Below are 18529 nucleotides of genomic sequence, written 5' to 3'. Positions count from 1 at the left end.
TCTGGTATCCCTACTCTTTGTGATTTTTATAAATGACCTGGATGAGAAAGTGGAGGGATTGGTTAGTAAATTTGCTGATGACACAAAGGTTGAGGGTGTTGTGGATAGTGTGGAAGGCTGTCAGAGGTTATAATGGGACATTGATAGGGTGCAAAACTGGGCTGAGAAGTGGCAGATGGAGTTCAACCCAGATAAGTGTGAGGTGATTCATTTTGGTAGGCCAAATATGATAGCAGAATATAGCATTAATGGTAAGACCCTTGGCATTGTGGAGGATCAGAGGGATCTTGCGGTCTGAGTCCATAGGACACGCAAAGCTGTTATGCAGGTTGAGTCGGTGGTTAAGAAGGCATACGGTGCATTGGCCTTCATCAATCATGGGATTGAGTTTAAGAGCCGAGAGGTAATGTTGCAACTATATAGGGCCCTGGTCAGACCCCACTTGGAGTACTGTGCTCAATTCTGGTCACCTCACTATAGGAAGGACGTGGAAACCATTGAAAGGGTGCAGAGGAGATTTACAAGGATGTTGCCTGGTTTGGGGAGCATGCCTTATGAGAATAGGTTGAGTGAAGTCGGCCTTTTCTCCTTGGAGTGACGGAGGATGAGAGGTGACTTGATAGAGGTGTACAAGATAATGAGAGGCATTGATCATGTGGATAGTCAGAGGCTCTTCCCCAGGGCTGAAATGGCTAGCACAAGAGGGCATAGTTTTAAGGTGCTTGGAAGTAGGTACAGAGATGTCAGGGGTAAGTTTTTTTTACACAGAGAGTGGTGAATGTGTGGAATGGGCTGCCGGCGCCGGCGGAAACGATAGGGTCTTTTAAGAGACTCCTGGATGGGTATATGGAGCTTAAAAAAATAGGGGGCTATGGTTCAAAGCTGAGGTAGTTCTAAGGTAGGGTCATGTTCGGCACAGCCTTGTGGGCCAAAGGGCATGTATTGTGCTGTAGGTTTTCTAAGTTTCTATAAGACCACAAGATATAGAATCAGGCCATTTGGCTCATTGAATCTACACTGCCATTTCATCATGGCAGATCCACTTTTCCTCTCAGCCCCAGTTTCTTGACTTTCCTTGAATCCCTTCATGCCCTGACCAATCAAGAATCTATCAACCTCTGCCTCCACAGCTGCCTGTGGCAAAGAATTCCAGACTCACCACTCTCTGGCTGAAGAAATTCCTCCTCATCTCTGTTGTAAAAGGATACTCCTCTATTCTGAGGCTGTGTCCTCTGGTCTTAGACTCTCCCACCATAGGAAACATCCTCTCCATATCCACTCTAACAAGGCCTTTCACCATTCAATAGATTTCAATCAGGTCATCCCTCATTCTTCTGAATTCTAAAGCACACAGGCCCACAGCCATCAAATGCTCTTCATATAACAAGCTACTCAAACTTGGAATCATTTTCATGAAACTCCTTTGAACCCTTTCCAGTTTCAGCACGTCCTTTCTAAGGGACCCAAAACTGCTCATAATACTGCAAATGAGGCCTCACCAGTGCTTTATAAAGTCTCAACATTACATCATTGCTTCTATATTCTCGTCCTCTTGAAATGAATGCCAACATCGCAATTGCCTTCCTCACCACAGATTCGACCTGCAAATTAATCTTTAGGGAAAACTGCATAAGCACTCCCAAGTCCCTTTGCATCTCAGTTTTTTGAATTTTTTTCTCCTTTTATAAAATAGTCTACCCTTTTACTTCTTCTACCAAAGTGCATGACTGTGTACTTGCCGACACTATATTCCATCTGCCTCTTCTTTGCCCATTCCTCTAATCTGATTTAAGTCCTTTTGTAGCTTCTCTGCTTCTTCAAATCTACCTGCCCCTCCACCTATCTTCATATCATCTGAAAACTTCGCAACAAAACCATCAAATCCATCATCTAAATCATTAAAATATAACATAAAAAGAATCATCCTCCCTCATCACCGAATCACCCCAGTCCTATGTTTCTATTTCACCATACAAAGCAATTTTTGGAACTGCCGAGGAAACAGATAACAGCAGGAATAATTGACAGGGAAAAGTTACAGCTATTTCTATTTGATTGTTACTAAGGGTGCTCCACAGTCCAATATTGTGTACATTGATTTATCTGGATTAAAATCATTAAGTATACTTACAAAAATTTCCTCAAATTGCTTTTGGATTGAAACATCTACATCTTCATTGGTTAGTGCGGGGTCTCGGATTGGAAATGCTTCAACAAAGAGAATTGCAGCGTTTGCTCGAACTTCAGAATTTCTGGCCTTTGAAACAAAGAAATGTTAACTTATGTAAAACAATTACAGAAAATACTGTAGATGAATCAGACTCCGCAAATTATGAAATCTGCATGCAGTTAGTTACAACCAAATAATTCCAAGCCACGATGAATGAAAACTCACTCTCAGTGAAATGATAATGACGTAACAGGCTACTTCCTGTATCCAAAGAATACACATAACCTGCCGCCACTTATGACCAAAACAACCTAGCTTCCCATATATGCTTTCTATTTATACCTAATGTCAACTTTAACAACATGATTTCAAGATTATTCATTGGCTTTCATCTTTGATTCTCCCTTCCTTATAACCATGAGGGGCTTCTGCATGTTTCTTATAAGAGTACTCAATGTCCTTCATATTATTCCAAACACTCCTCTATTCTGAGCTGTCATTCCAACCAATTTGGTACCAAAAACAGATTGAAACCATAACTCCAAATACCAAGACATACTCATTTGTCTATGTAGTAAACAACGATTGTCTCATTATGGCTCATTACTGGTGAACCACTTGGACAGCAATGAGATATTTTCCTTTTTGTTGGATAGGCATCTTTTAATCCATTCTGATGCATGGCTTATAAAATCTCATACCCAGAATTTCTGTCGCATATCATCTATGTGGCAGAATATCACAGGTCTTTGCACCTTGCATAAACTGCACTACCCATTTCTTCTCATTAGAAGTAGTACTACAAAGAACTATGCTAATTAAACATGATCATTCTCTTGGAAATACAAACCATTTATTATATCCCATTTTCTGTCTACATGGATACTATGTTATATCTTCTAATGCCGACTAGGATAAAAGATTACCTGCTTCTTTTCCAACTTTGTACACTCTAAGATGGCTGGTGAGGTCAATACAGGACCTCAATGGGACATGAAGTGGTTGACAGGACAGACAGATATTTTGTTTCAAAAGGACAGGAAGGAAGGCATAGGCGGTGGTGTGGTTCTGTTGGTAAGAGATGGAATTATATCTCTAGGAGGAGGTGACACAGGGTCAGAGAATGTTGAATCTTTGTGGGTGGAGTGAAGAAATTGCAGGGGGTAAAAAAAAACCATAATGGGAATCATATATAGGCCTCCAAATAGTAGCAAGATATGTGGTTGAGATTGTAAAGAGCACTGGAAAAGGCATGTAATAAGGGTAATGGCACAATTATAATGGGGGACTTCAATACGCAAGGGAAATGGGAAAATCAGGTTGGTGTCTGATCGCAAGAGAGGGAATTTGTTGAATGCCTACAAGATTGCTTTTTAGAGCAGCTTGTGCTTGAGCCTACTCGAGGAAAGGCTATCTTAGATTGGGTGTTGGGCAGATCTTATTAGAGAGCTTAATGTAAAGGGATCCTAATAAGGCAGTGATCATAATATGATTGAATTCATGCTGCAAGTTGAGAGGAGAAGCATAAATCACATGTATCAGTATCGTAATGGAATAAAGGGAATTACAGAGGCATAAGAGAGGAGCTTGCCCAGGTGGATTGGAGGAGGATCCTGCCAGGGATGATGGCAGAGCAGAGATGGCTGAAGTTTCTGGGAATAGTTCACAAGACACAGGATGGACGTGTCCCACAGAGGAAGAAGTTCTCAAATGGCAGGGCTAGGCAACCGTGGCTGACAAAGGAAGGTGAAGACTTCATAAAAGCCAAGGAAAGGACATACAAGACAGCAAAAGTGCATGGGAAGTTGGATGATTGGGAAGCTTTTAAAATCCAACAAAAGGAAGCTGTAAGAAGGGAAAAGATGAAATATGAGGGCAGACTAGCCAATAATTTAAAGCAGGATACCAAAAGTCTTTTTTCAGTTGTATAAAGAGTAAAAGGGAGGTGAGAGTTGATATTGGACCACTGGAAATTGATGTTGGTGAGGGAGTAATGGGGGACAGAGAAAAGGCAGTTGAACTTAGTGGTTATTTGCATCAGTCTTCACTGTGGAAGACACTAGCAATGTGCCAGAGGTCCGTGAGTGTCAGGGAGCAGGAGTGAGTGTCGTTGATATTACAATGGAAAAAGTGCTGGCCAAACTCAAACCTGGACAAGATGGACTGCATCAAAGAGTCCTGATTGAGGTTGCTGAAGAGATAAAAGATGCATTGGTCATGATCTTTCAATAATCACTTGATTCTGCCATGGTCCCAAAGGACTGCAAGATTGCAAATGTTACTCCACTCTTTAAGAAGAGAGGAAAGCAAAAGAAAGGAAATTGTAGGCTAGTTAGCCTAACCTCAGTGGTTGAGAAAGTGTTCTAGTCTATTTTTTTTTATTAATTTTTTAATGAGTTTCTACAATATAACAGGAAAAAAGCCCACCATCGAAAAAGAGATTTATACAGTGCAAAACAAACATGTCTAATATACAATTCGTAACAGTAAAAAGCACCCAAAATAAAATCATATAAAGTTAGTATCCTCCCTACCCTTCCACTACGTAACTCCAAACCAACCATTTTGATGTAAAGAAAAGTTAAACAGAGCTTTTGTCACCACAGAGCTGTAAATATATAAACAAGTCCATTGCCTACTACCTAAACTGTAATATATTTCACATGAATAAAAACCATAAAACTTAACCAGAAAAAAAAGCTTAAAGTTAAGGAATAAAATACAAAAAAAGGAGGAAAAACTTTTAATCTAAAGAGGAACTATGAAAATACTCAAGAAAAGGTCCCCACACCTTATGGAACTTTATGTCTGAATTAAGAAGTGAATAATGAATCTTTTCAAGGTGTAAGCAGGACATAGTGTCTTTAAGCCATTGAGCATGAGTGGGTGGGGCAACATCTCTCCACCTAAGAAGAATTAAACGTCTAGCCAAAAGAAAGGCAAAAGATAATGTTCGACGTTTAGTCGGACTCAAATGCCTGTCAATTTTACCCAAGGTGCCAAAAAGCGCAATCAAAGGGTTATGTTCTAAGTGGCAATTAAGAATATGGGATAAAGTTAAAAAGACTTCTCTCTAAAAATTTCTCCAAACTAGGACAAGCCCAATACATGTGGATAAGAGAAGCCTCGCCTCCTTTACACTTGTCACAAAAGGGACTAATATCAGGATAGAACCGCGATAATTTAGTTTTAGACATATGAGCCCTATGTACAACCTTGAACTGCAAGACAGTGGCCAGCACATAAAGAGGTTGAATTAACTGACTTAAGAATTGAATCCCAAACCTCGTCAGATAGAGAAATATTTAAATCATGCTCCCAGGCAGTTCTAATTTTATCAAAGGGGACATGCCTCAAGGTCGCTAACTTAACACGAATAGTGGATATTAAATCTTTACCCAATGGATTTGTACAAAGAAAGAAGTCCACAACGTTTTTTTCGGGCATCTCAGGGAAGTTCAGTATTAAAGGGTTAATAAAATGTCTAATTTGAAGATATCTTAAAAAAAATGAGTATTAGGTAGGTAAAACTTTGCAGACAGTTGTTCAAAAGTTGCAAAACGATTGTCTATGAAAAGATCTTCAAAGCGCTTAATGCCCTTTCTGTACCAGACATGAAATGTTAAGTCTTGCACAGAAGGTGGGAAAAGATGGTTATGTAAAATAGGACTAGAAAAAGAGAAACCGTGAAGACCATTATATTTTCTGAACTGAGCCCATATTCTCAGAGTATGTCTAATGAGAGGATTAACAATTAGTTTAGGCAAATGACAAGGAAGTGCAGATCCAAGAAGTGCAGAAATTGAGAGATCCTTATTAGAGTTCAATTCCATTGCCACCCATTGTCAGACTGATTATAAAGGAAAAACCAAAAAGTAAGAGAACGCACATTGGCTGCCCAGTAATATAAGCGAAAGTTAGGCAAGGCCATGCCACCTTCCCTTTTAGGTTTTTGAAGGTGAACTTTATTAAGTCTGGAACGTTTGCCCTTCCATAGATAGGATGAAATAATAGAATCTAATGAATCAAAAGAAAGCTTTAGAAATAAAGATTGGTAAAGATTGAAATAAGTATAAAAATTTAGGAAGGATATACATTTTAACAACATTAGTTCGACCTACCAGAGACATGGACAGGGGTGACCACTGTGCCAAACTCTGTTTTGTATGACTTAAAAGATTAATGACATTTTCTCGGAAAAGACGCTTAAAGTTCCTTTTACTGTAATACTGAGGTAAGTAAATTGATTATTTACTACTTTAAAAGGGAGATTATGAAATTCTAATATTTGTGTTTCTCTGTTAATTGGGAAAAGTTTGCCCTTATGTAAATTAAGTTTGTATCTGGAAAGCTGGCTAAATTTATTAAGAAGTGAAAATATTGGGGGCAAGGAGGTAGTCGGATTTGATATAAAAAGTAAAAGATCATCAGCATAAAGAGAAACTTTATGCTCAACACCCCGCCCCCTCCAAATCCCCGTTAATTCAGCACAGCTACGAAATGCAATCACCAATGGCTCTATGGCCAGATCAGAAAGTAAGGGACCTAAAGGGCACCCTTGCCGGGTGCCACGTTTAAGGTTGAATGGTTGGGATTGCTGAGAGTTGGTCAAAACAGAAGCAATGAGGCATGAATATAGCAATTTAATCCATGTAATAAAATTTTGCCCAAAATCAAATTTTTCTAAAACCACAAAAAGATAGTTCCACTCCACACGATCAAACGCTTTCTCCGCGTCAAGAGAGATGACACATTCAGGAGTCCCAGTTGAAGGTGAATATAAGATATTAAATAGACGCTGTATAGTAAAAAAAAAGGAGGTGGTTTTTAATAAAACCAGTTTGATCTTCAGAGATAATTGAGGGTACAATGTTCTCCAATCTAGGAGCCAAAACTTTAACCAAAATTTTAACATCAACATTTGACAAAGAAATCATCCTATACGAAGAACACTCTGTTGGGTCTTTACCTTTTTTTTGCTAAAAGAATTATGCTTGCCTCATTAAATGATGCTGGTAATTTATCATGTTTAAACAAATCAGATAAAACTAAGATCAATTGAGGCAAGAGCAATGAGGAAAATGATTTATAAAATTCTGCAGAGAACTCATCAGGTCCAAGAGATTTACCAGACTGCAGTGCAGAAATGGCTAAGGATATTTCCTCTAGTGATAATGGCTCATTAAGTTTTACTTTGAGATCAAGAGAAAGCGAAGGAATATCTAAACTATTTAAGAAATGCTCGACAGAAGTGCTATCATTTAAACATTCAGAGGTATAGAGTCGAGAATAATAATTCTTAAATGTATCATTGATTTCAGAATGTTCCTATTTCCCATTCAATTTCTTGTAATTTGTTGTTTAGCTTTAGAGCGTCTTAGTTGGGTGACTAAAAGTTTACCAGATTTATCACAATGAATATAAAACTGGCTCTTACTTTTGAGAAGTTGGCGCTCAATTGGGTAAGTGGAAATAAGGTCAAACTTAGTTTGAAGTTCCACTCACTTCTTGTACAGTTCTGGATTTTTGGTCTGGGTATATTGCTCTGGGTCTGTTGCTTTAATTTGACTAACCAAATCTAATTGCTCTGTGTAAGTCTTTCTTTTCAAATTCGCAGTATATGAAATTATTTGACCCCTCAGATATGCTTTCATGGCATCCCAGACAACCTGAGTTGAGATTTCAGATGACATGTTAGTATTTAAAAAAAAGTTATCTGGTCCTTCATAATTTTTACAAAATCATTATCCGACAACAGGGTCAGATTAAAACGCCAATGTTTATTCATATGGGGGAAACCTGGAAGAATTATAGAGAGGGTAACTGCGGGATGATCTGAAATCAATATACTCTGATAATCACAAGAGCGAACAGAAGGAATCAGAGGTTATCGATTAAAAAATAACCAATTCTAGTAAAAGTATGATGGATATGTGAAAAAAAGGAATAATCTCTCTCACTTGGATGGTAAGAACACCATACATCAGAGATACCATAATTAGAAAGGAAAGACTGAATTGATAAAGTAGATTTAATTGGTAGTCTAGGAACAGAAGACGGTCGATCCAAAACTGGATCTAACCAACAGTTAAAATCACCGCCCAATATACGAGAATATAAACTCAAGTCAGGCAATAAAGAGAAAACATGATTAAAAAAACTCCACATCATCTGAATTGGGAGCGTACAGATTAGCCAAGACTACCATAGTATTAAACAATTTCCCAGAGACAATAATAAAACGACCATTTGTACCAGATACTTTGTTATGAAGCTCAAAGGGAACATTTGGATTGAGATCCCCCTGGCTTTAGCTGGAAAAATAGAATGGAAGTGCTGCCCCACCCACCTTGACATGAAACGAGAATTATCAGAACTATGAGTGTGTGTTTCTTGCAAAAAAGCAATTGCACTATTAAGCTGCTTAAGATGTGAAAACACCTTCCTTCTTTTAACAGAATGGTTCAATCCCTTAACATTCCAGCTCATAAAATTCAACGGACTAACCATTGTCATTTAAAAAAACATAAGAGGGTAGTAGGCATAAGCAAAATCAAGCATTCAGACAACAGCTCTGGGGCAAAGGTATAAAACAAGAGAACCAGGACAAAAATACGTCCTGAATAACAAAGAATAACTAAAGGTTCTATAAATGCTATTGGCCTTAGAGATCCCTGCCCCCCGTCAAATTCCACAACAAGAAAGCTACCAAAAATTAGCAGCAAGCTCTTCAGAAAAAAAAACCCAAAATCCAGCTTCCAGTTTCTTAACAACATCATAAGCTCCATTTTGTTAACAATCCAAAAACCGGAAAACTTACGCACTATGAATTAAAATTATACATAAAGAAAAAAAAAATTCCCCTAAAATGAATTAAGCTTAACTCTAAATAATAATCCAAAAGAAAAGATATGAACTAAAAAACGCGTAAACAAACTTTAACCAGTAACTATGAAAAAAAATTCACTGACTTGAGAAAGATAGATCAGGAAAAAAACAGGAAGAAAAAAAAAGCTCTTATCCACCATTTTAAATTATCAGTCCAAATCTGAGGAAATCAAAGTGACAGGGAGACTTTCGATAAATTTCTGAGCTTCTGTGACCAAGATAAACCACTTTTTGTCTCCAGTAATGAGAGTTATTCGGAGACAAGCAGGAAAAACACAGAGAGGGCCTGAATCCACGATTATAAAACTCTTTCATAACTCCTTTGTACTCAGCACGCAGAGCATAGTCCTCAACAATACGAATAGGCTGACCCTTGTATACCAACTTTCCTCTCCGACGTGCTTCCATAATCAAAAGGACTTTCACATTATAGCGATGAAAACACAGAATTACTGGATGTGAGCTATGGCCCGACTCTGGCTTAGGCGCAGAGGTATGGTGAGCTCTGTCTAACTCAGGTGGAGTTGGAAGTATATCGTTCCCAAAACTTTCACAAAGTAAAGTAGAAAAAAATTCAACAGGAGATCCACGTTCGATAGCCTCTGGCAAGCCGAGGATTTGTAGTTTTTGACGTCTGCTCCGACCTTCCAGGTCAGTAACTTTGGATATTAACTTGCTGTTATGATCACTCAAGCTGGAGCAAACGGTTTCCAAATTGTGAAAACGACGTTCTAAATCATCAATAGCAGACTCAAGATGAGAAAGACTTTCGGCATGAGCCTCCATTTTGGAATTAATTTGATCCAGTTTTGACTTCAACGAACTGAAAGACTTAAATTCAGATATTATATCATGTCAGTGCTGCTCCAAAAGGGAAACAATTTCGGCAGAGGAACCAGCAGCAGAAACTTCTTTTTTCCCCAATTTGGTTGTCTTTGCAGCCATAGTAAGACAGGCGTACTCGCAGGCAGGAGGGAGGGAGAATTAAAAAATTTTACAATCAGGAGAAAAAAAAGGAAAGAAGTGCAGAGATAAGAAATGAAGTGGAGTGACAGCTTTGAGCGACTAAACCAACGCCATCTTGACCGGAAGTCCCCCTCTAGTCTATTATTAAGGCTGAAGTTCCGAGGTTCTTGAAGACTAATGATAAAATAAGTCAAAGTCAGCATGGTTTCTGTAAAGGGAAATCTTGCATGACAAATCTGTGAGAACGTAACAGGCAGGGTGAACAAAGAAGAGGCAGTGGATGTCATTTACTTGGATTTTCAGAAGGTGCTTGATAAAGTACCACACATGAGGCTGCTTAACAAGATAAAATCCTATGGCATTACAGGAAAGATACTGGCATGGATAGAGGAATGGCTGACAGGCAAGAAGCTGCAAATGCCAAGTTTGCAGATGACACGAAGATTGGTGGGGGGGGGGGGGAGGCAAGGTAGGGTTGAGAAAACAGGTAAGATGCAGAAGGACTTAGACAGATTAGGAGAATGGGCAAGAAAGTGGCAAATGAAATACAATGTTAAAAAATACATGGTCACGTACTTTGGTAGTAGAAATAAATGTGTGGACTATTTTCTAAACGGGGAGAAAATCCAGGAATCTGAGATGCAGAGGGACTTGGGAGTCCTTGTACAGAACATCCTGAAGGCTAACGTGCAGGTTGAGTCGGTGGTGAGGAAGGCAAATGCCATGGTTGCATTCATTTCAAGAAGTCTAGAATACAAGAGCAAGGATGTGATGCTGAGGCTTTATAAGGCACTGGTGAGGCCTCACTTTGAGTATTGTGAACAGTTTGGGGCCCCTAATCTTAGAAAAGATATGCTGGCATTGGACAGGGTCCAGAGGGGGTTCACAAAGATGATTCCAGGAATGAAAGGGTTATCATATGAGGAAAGTTTGACGGCTCTGGGTCTGTATTCGCTGGAATTCAGAAGGATGAGGGGGGATCTCAGTGAAATCTTTCGAAGGTTGAAAGGCCTAGACAGAGTAGATTTGGAAAGGATGTTTCCCATGGTGGGAGAGTCTAGGACAAGAGGGCACAGCGTCAGGATAATGGGGCGCCCTTTTAAAACAGATGTGGAGAAATTTCTTTAGCCAAAAGGTGGTGAATTTGTGGAATTTGTTGTCACATGCAGCTGTGGAGACCAGGTTGCTGGGTGTATTTAAGGCAGAGATTGATAGGTTCTTGATTGGACATGGCATTCAAAGATTATGGGGAGAAGGCTGGGAATTAGGGTTGAGGAGGTGATTAAAAAAAAGGATCTGCCATGATTGAATGGCGGAACAGACTCAATAGACCAGATGGCCTAATTCTGCTCCTATGTCTTATGGAACAAAAGGGACCTTTTCTGGTTGGCTGCCAGTGACTAGTGGTGTTCTTCAGGGGGTCAGTATTGTGACCGCTGCTTTTCACATTCTTTGTCAATGATTTAGGTAATGGAATTGATAGCTTTGTGGCAAAGTTTGCGGATGATACAAAGATAGGTGGAGGGGAAGGTAGTGCTGAGGAAGCAATGCAATTCCAGCAGGACTTGGACAAATTGGAAGAATGGGAATGGGCAAAAAAGTGGCATGTGGATTACAGAGCTGAGAAATGTATGATAATGCATTGTGGTAAAAGGAACAATGGTGCAGACTATTATCTAAATGGGGAGAATGTTCAAATATCAGAGAAGCAAAGAGACTTAGGAGTCGTCGTGCCTGTAATCATTGGAATTTAGAAGAATGTGGGGGGAAGAGTGGGGGGGGAGGGGGGAGAATCTCATTGAAACCCACCAAATGTTGAAAGGATTAGACAGGGTGGATGTTGAGAGAATGTTTCCTATGGTGAGGGTACCTTGAACTAGAGGGCACTGCCTCAAAATTGGGGGGGCAAGCCTTTAGAACAGTGGTAAGGAGAATTTTTTTTAGCCTGTGAGAAGTCAATCTGTGGAATGCTCTGCCACAGAGTGAGGTGGAGGCTAAGTCTGTGGGTATATTTAAGGCAGAAGTTGATCGTATCCTGATCGGTCAGGGCATCAAAGGATATGGCAAGAAGGCAAGTGTATGGGGTTGAGTGGGATCTGGGATTAGCCATGATGGAATGGTGAAGCAGATTCGATGTGCTGAATGACCTAATTCTGCTCCTATATCTCATAGTCTTATATGCAGTTTGTACAAAAGTGTACATCTTCCACGACTTACACAAGGCTCTGCAGAGTCCTAATAAGGGAAATCAAAATTATCAGACTTTTCAGCGATGGTGTTGATCCACTTGGGTTTGGCATCCCCATGAAAAAAAATTAGGACTCATTTCATGTAAATGACTAGCCACAAATAAAAGACATTCATTGAAACCACTACCCTCAAGTGAAAAGAAATACCTATACGGGCAACTGAGGTCCAACAGAAAACCCACGACCTAAAGATGATGGGGAGGATGACCACAGTGGATGATGTTGGAGGATGAAGAACATGCTAAGACCATAGTACGCAAGGATTCTTCAGCACAGTGATTACAGCCCACATCAATGAGTATGCTACTCCTAAACCATGATTCTGGCTTGACATAGGTACCCTTACACCAAACTAGCCAGTCAGGTTTTGCACTATCCCAGACAGCTCTGGAGGATACAGTATTCAGATTGAAGTTCTTAAAATGTGGTAGAGAAGGAACATCAGACACAAATGCTTATGCTCATCTCCAGATCTAGAAAGAGGATTTTATTTATTATCCATTTTGTTCAAACCCAAGGTATAAAACACCAGTGCTTACACTGGAAGACTAAAGAAAACTTGTTAAGGGGATGGGAACCAGAGTAACAGGGCTGAGGATGGGGTAGTTGGTAGGTATACAAGTAGATGCAGTTTGTACCAAGAATGTGAGGGAGGACAGGCAGATGGTAGAGCAAAATTATAGCTAGTGAGACGAATTGAAGGATAACATGGGGGCAAAATTGTCAAAGGTGATACAGGGCTGAAGATGTTATATATGAATGCCCACAGCATTCAGAATAAGGTAAGTGATCTTGTAGTGTAGTTAGAGATTGGCAGGTTGTGGGCATAACTGAGTTATGGCTGAAAGAAGATTACTGTTGGGAGCTAAACATCCAAGGACGCACATTGTACTGAAAGGACAGGAAGGTAAGCAGAGGAGGGTAGGGTGGCTTTGTTGGTAAAAAATGAAATCAAATCCTTAGAAAGAGGTATCATAGGATCGGAAGAGTTAAAAATAAAGACCCTGATAGGAGTTATGTACAGACCTCTGAACAGCAGCTAGGATGTGGGATACAAATTACACCAGGAGATAGAAAAGGCATGTTAAAAAGGGGAATGTTACAATAGTCATGGGGAATCTCAATACGCAGGTTGATTGGGGAAATCAGTTTGGTGGTGGATCCCAAGAGAGATTTCGTAGAATGCCTACAAGATGGCTTTCTAGAGCAGATTGTGGTTGAACCCACTAGGGAATCAGCAATCCTGGAATGGGTGCTGTGTAATGAACCAGATTTGATTAAGGAGCATAGGGTAAAAGAACCCTTAGAAGGTAGTGATCATAATATGATAGAATTCACCCTGCAGTTTGAGAGCAAGAAAATAAAGTTAGATGCAGCAGTACTATAGTGGAATAACGAGAATTACAGAGACATGAGAGAGGGAATGGCCAAAGTTGATTGGAAAGGGACACTAGCAGGGATGACGGCAGAACATCAATGGATGAATATTCTAGGGCTAATTTGCAAGGTGCAGGAAGGCATATCGCAAAGACGAAGTAGTATACTAAAGGCCACCATGGCTGACAAGGAAAGTCAAAGACAGCATAAGAGAAGGTATATGATATAGCAAAAAATAAATCATAGGATTAGGCAAATTTAAAAATAGAACATAAGGATAGAAAAGATCAAATATGAAGAAAAGCTGGCCAATTAAATAAAAGAGGACACCAAAAGGTTTTCAGATATATAAAGAATAAAAGGGAAGCGAGAGTATATACTTCATACTTTATTGTCGCCAAACAATTGATACTAGAACGTACAATCATCACAGCGATATTTGATTCTGCGCTTCCCGCTCCCTGGATTACAAATCCATAGTAAATATTAAAAATTTAAATTATAAATCATAAATAGAAAATAGAAAAATGGAAAGTAAGGTAGTGCAAAAGGTAGTGTATATCAGACTGTTGGAAAATGACACTAGAGAGGCAGCAGTCTGGAACAAAGAAATGGTAGACAAACGTAAACAACAGGAATTCTGCAGATGCTGGAAATTCAAGCAACACACATCAAAGTTGCTGGTGAACGCAGCAGGCCAAGCAGCATCTGTAGGAAGAGGTGCAGTCGACGTTTCAGGCCGAGACCCTTCGTCAGGACTAACTGAAGGAAGAGTGAGTAAGGGATTTGAAAGTTGGAGGGGGAGGGGGAGATCCAAAATGATAGGAGAAGACAGGAGGGGGAGGGATAGAGCCAAGAGCTAGACAGGTGATAGGCAAAAGGGGATACGAGAGGATCATGGGACAGGAGGTCCGGGAAGAAAGACGGGGGGGGGGGGCGAACCCAGAGGATGGGCAAGAGGTATATTCAGAGGGACAGAGGGAGAAAAAGGAGAGTGAGAGAAAGAATGTGTGCATAAAAATGAGTAACAGATGGGGTACGAGGGGGAGGTGGGGCCTTAGCAGAAGTTAGAGAAGTCGATGTTCATGCCATCAGGTTGGAGGCTACCCAGACGGAATATAAGGTGTTGTTCCTCCAACCTGAGTGTGGCTTCATCTTTACAGTAGAGGAGGCCATGGATAGACATGTCAGAATGGGAATGGGATGTGGAATTAAAATGTGTGGCCACTGGGAGATCCTGCTTTCTCTGGCGGACAGAGCGTAGATGTTCAGCAAAACGGTCTCCCAGTCTGCGTCGGGTCTCGCCAATATATAAAAGGCCACATCGGGAGCACCGGACGCAGTATATCACCCCAGTCGACTCACAGGTGAAGTGTTGCCTCACCTGGAAGGACTGTTTGGGGCCCTGAATGGTGGTAAAGGAGGAAGTGTCCATTCGTCCCCCCCATCCCTCCCCACTGATCTCCCTCCTGGCACTTATCCGTGTAAGCAGAACAAGTGCCACACATGCCCTTAAAAACCCTGTCTCTTGCAAAAACGCCATCCCCTTCTCGCAATTCCTCCGTCTCCGCCGCATCTGCTCTCAGGATGAGGCTTTTCATTCTAGGACGAGGGAGATGTCTTCCTTTTTTAAAGAAAGGGGCTTCCCTTCCTCCACTATCAACTCTGCTCTTAAACGCATCTCCCCCATTTCACGTACATCTGCTCTCACTCCATTCTCCCGCCACCCCACTAGGAATAGGGTTCCCCTGGTCCTCACCTACCACCCCACCAGCCTCTGGGTCCAACATATTATTCTCCGTAACTTCCGCCACCTCCAACGGGATCCCACTACTAAGCACATCTTTCCCTCCCCCCCCCGCATTCCGCAGGGATCGCTCCCTACACAACTCCCTTGTCCATTCGTCCCACCCATCCCTCCCCACTGATCTCCCTCCTGGCACTTATCCGTGTAAGCGGAACAAGTGCTACACATGCCCTTACACTTCCTCCCTTACCACCATTCAGGGCCCCAAACAGTCCTTCCAGGTGAGGCAACACTTCACCTGTGAGTCGACTGGGGTGATATACTGCGTCCGGTGCTCCTGATGTGGCCTTTTATATATTGGCGAGACCCGACGCAGACTGGGAGACCGTTTTGCTGAACATCTACGCTCTGTCCGCCAGAGAAAGCAGGATCTCCAAGTGGCCACACATTTTAATTCCACCTCCCATTCCCATTCTGACATATCTATCCACGGCCTCCTCTACTGTAAAGATGAAGCCACACTCAGGTTGGAGGAACAACACCTTATATTCCGTCTGGGTAGCCTCCAACCTGATGGCATGAACATCGACTTCTCTAACTTCCGCTAAGGCCCCACCTCCCCCTCGTACCCCATCTGTTACTCATTTTTATGCACACATTCTTTCTCTCACTCTTTTTCTCCCTCTGTCCCTCTGAATATACCTCTTGCCCATCCTCTGGGTCCCCCCCCCCCCACTTGTCTTTCTTCCCGGACCTCCTGTCCCATGATCCTCTCGTATCCCCTTTTGCCCATCACCTGTCCAGCTCTTGGATCTCCCCCTCCCCCTCCAACTTTCAAATCCCTTACTCACTCTTCCTTCAGTTAGTCCTGATGAAGGGTCTCGGCCTGAAATGTCGACTGCACCTCTTCCTACAGATGCTGCTTGGCCTGCTGCGTTCACCAGCAACTTTGATGTGTGTTGCTTGTAGACAAACGTAAGTATTTTGCATGAGTCTTCACTGTGGAAGACACTAGCAGTATACCAGAAATCAAGATTGTCAGGAGGCAGAAGTGAGAATAGTTGTTATTACTAAGGAGAAGGTGCACGGGAAACTAAAAGGTCTGAAGGTAGTCAAATCGCCTCGACCAGATGGACAATACCCCAGTGTTCCGAAAGAGGTAGCTAAAGAGAATGTGGAGGCATTAGTAAAGATCTTTCAAGAATCACTAGATTCTGGAATAATTCCGGAGGACTGGAAAATTGCAAAGGTCACTCCACTCTTTAAGAAGGGAGGGAGGGGTGTTAAAAAAAGAAGTAAATTATTGGCCAGCTAACTTGACTTCAGTGATTGGTAGTTGTTAAGGTTCATTATTACGGATGAAGTTTCAGGGTACTTGGAAGAATGTGATAAAACAGGGCAAAGTCAACATAGTTTCCAAAATTAACAAAATTAGAACCCATGGTGTTACAGGAAAGATATTAGCACAGACAGAAGATTGGTTGATTGGCAGTAGGCAAAGAGTGGGAATAAAGGGAACATTTTTTGGTTGGCTGTTGGTCTGTAGTGGTGTTCTGCAGTGGCCAGTGTTGGGACCGCTTCTTTTTTTAACATTATATGTTAATGATTTGGATGATGGAATTGAGGGCTTTGTGGCCAGGTTTGTGGATACGAAGATAGGTGGAGACACAGGTAGTGCTGAGGAAGTAGAAAGTCTGCAGAAGGACTGAGACAGATTAGGAGAATGGGCAAAGATATGGCAGACAATATAGTGAAGTGGATGGTCATGCACTTAGCTAAGAGGGATAAGGGTGTAGACTACGTTCTAAATGGAGAAAATTCAAAAATCAGAGGTGCAAAGGGACTTGGGAGTCCTCATGTAGGATTCCCTAAAGGTTAACTTGCAGGTTGAATCAGTGGTAAGGAAGTCAAATGTAATGTTAGCATTCATTTTGCAAGGACTAGAATGTAAGGACAAGGATGTCATAGTGAGGCTTGAAGAGGCATCGGTCAGAGTGCACTTGGAACATTGTGACCAGTTTAGTGTCCCTTATCTAAGGAAAGATGTGCTGGCATTGGAGAGGGTCCTGAAGAAGTTCACGATAATAAATCCTGGAATGAAAGGGTTAATATGAGGGGTGTTTGATGGCTCTAGGAGTGTATTCGCTGGTGTTTAGCAGAATGGGGAGGGGGACATCTAAATAATACCTATCAAATATTGAAAGGTCGAGTTAAGAGTGGATGCGGAGAGGATGTTTCTAAAGTAGGGGAGTCTAGGACCTGAGGACACCGCCTGAGAATAGAGAGGCGTTCATTTAGAACACAGATGAAGAGGAATTTCTTTGGTCAAAAAAAGTGGTGAATCTGTGGACTGCTTCTTTTTTAACATTATATGTTAATGATCTGAATGATGGAATTGATGGCTTTGCAGCCAAGTTTGTGGACTATACAAAGATAGGTGGAGATACACGTATAATCGGTAAGACCTGAGGTAGATTGGGAGACCGCTTTGCCGAGCACCAATGCTCCATCCGCTAGAAAAAGCGGGATCTCCCAGTGGCCACCCATTTTAATTCCACTTCCCATTCCCATTCTGCTATGTCCATCCATGGCCTCCTCCACTGTCGTGATGAGACGACACTTAGGTTAGAGGCACAAGACCTTGTATTCCGTTTGGGTAGCCTCCAGCCTGATGGAATGAACATTAATTTCTCCAACTTCTGATAATGCCCCCCACCTCCCCCCCTCACCATTTCCCATCCGCATTTCCCTCTTTCACCTTACCTTCTTGCCCGCCCCTCGTCTCCTTCTCGTGCTTCTCCCCCACTTCTTTCTCCTTTGGTCTTCTGTCTCTTTCACTAATCAACTTCCCAGCTCTTTACTTCATCCCTCCCCCTTCAGGTTTCACCTATCACCTTGTGTTTCCCTCTCTCCCTCCCCCCACCTTTTAAATCTACTCCTCAGCTTCCCCCACCCCCACCAGTCCTGCCAAAGGGTTCTGGACTGGAACATGGACTGTACTCTTTTCCATAGATGCTGCCTAGCCTGCTGAGTTCCTCCAGCATTTTATGTGCATTGTATGAATCTGTGGAATTTATTGCCACAGGTGGCTGTGGAAGCCAAGTCATTGAGGATATTTAAAGCAGAGGTTGA

General features: G+C 41.5%; 1 protein-coding gene across 2 annotated transcripts in view; it reads right to left on the bottom strand.

The window, feature by feature from the left end:
• The window catches only part of ncapg2 (non-SMC condensin II complex, subunit G2), a 116935-nt gene that overhangs the window by 52856 nt on the left and 45550 nt on the right, over window positions 1–18529 (bottom strand). For both annotated transcript variants that reach the window (XM_063042412.1, XM_063042411.1), the window contains exon 11: window positions 2132–2257. In XM_063042412.1, the coding sequence (XP_062898482.1) occupies window positions 2132–2257 (126 nt within the window). The remainder of the gene's footprint in view (window positions 1–2131; window positions 2258–18529) is intronic.

Source organism: Mobula hypostoma, chromosome 3 (genome assembly GCF_963921235.1).
Source record: "Mobula hypostoma chromosome 3, sMobHyp1.1, whole genome shotgun sequence".
NCBI classification, from domain to species: domain Eukaryota; kingdom Metazoa; phylum Chordata; class Chondrichthyes; order Myliobatiformes; family Myliobatidae; genus Mobula; species Mobula hypostoma.
This window is presented reverse-complemented; position numbering and strand designations above follow the sequence as displayed.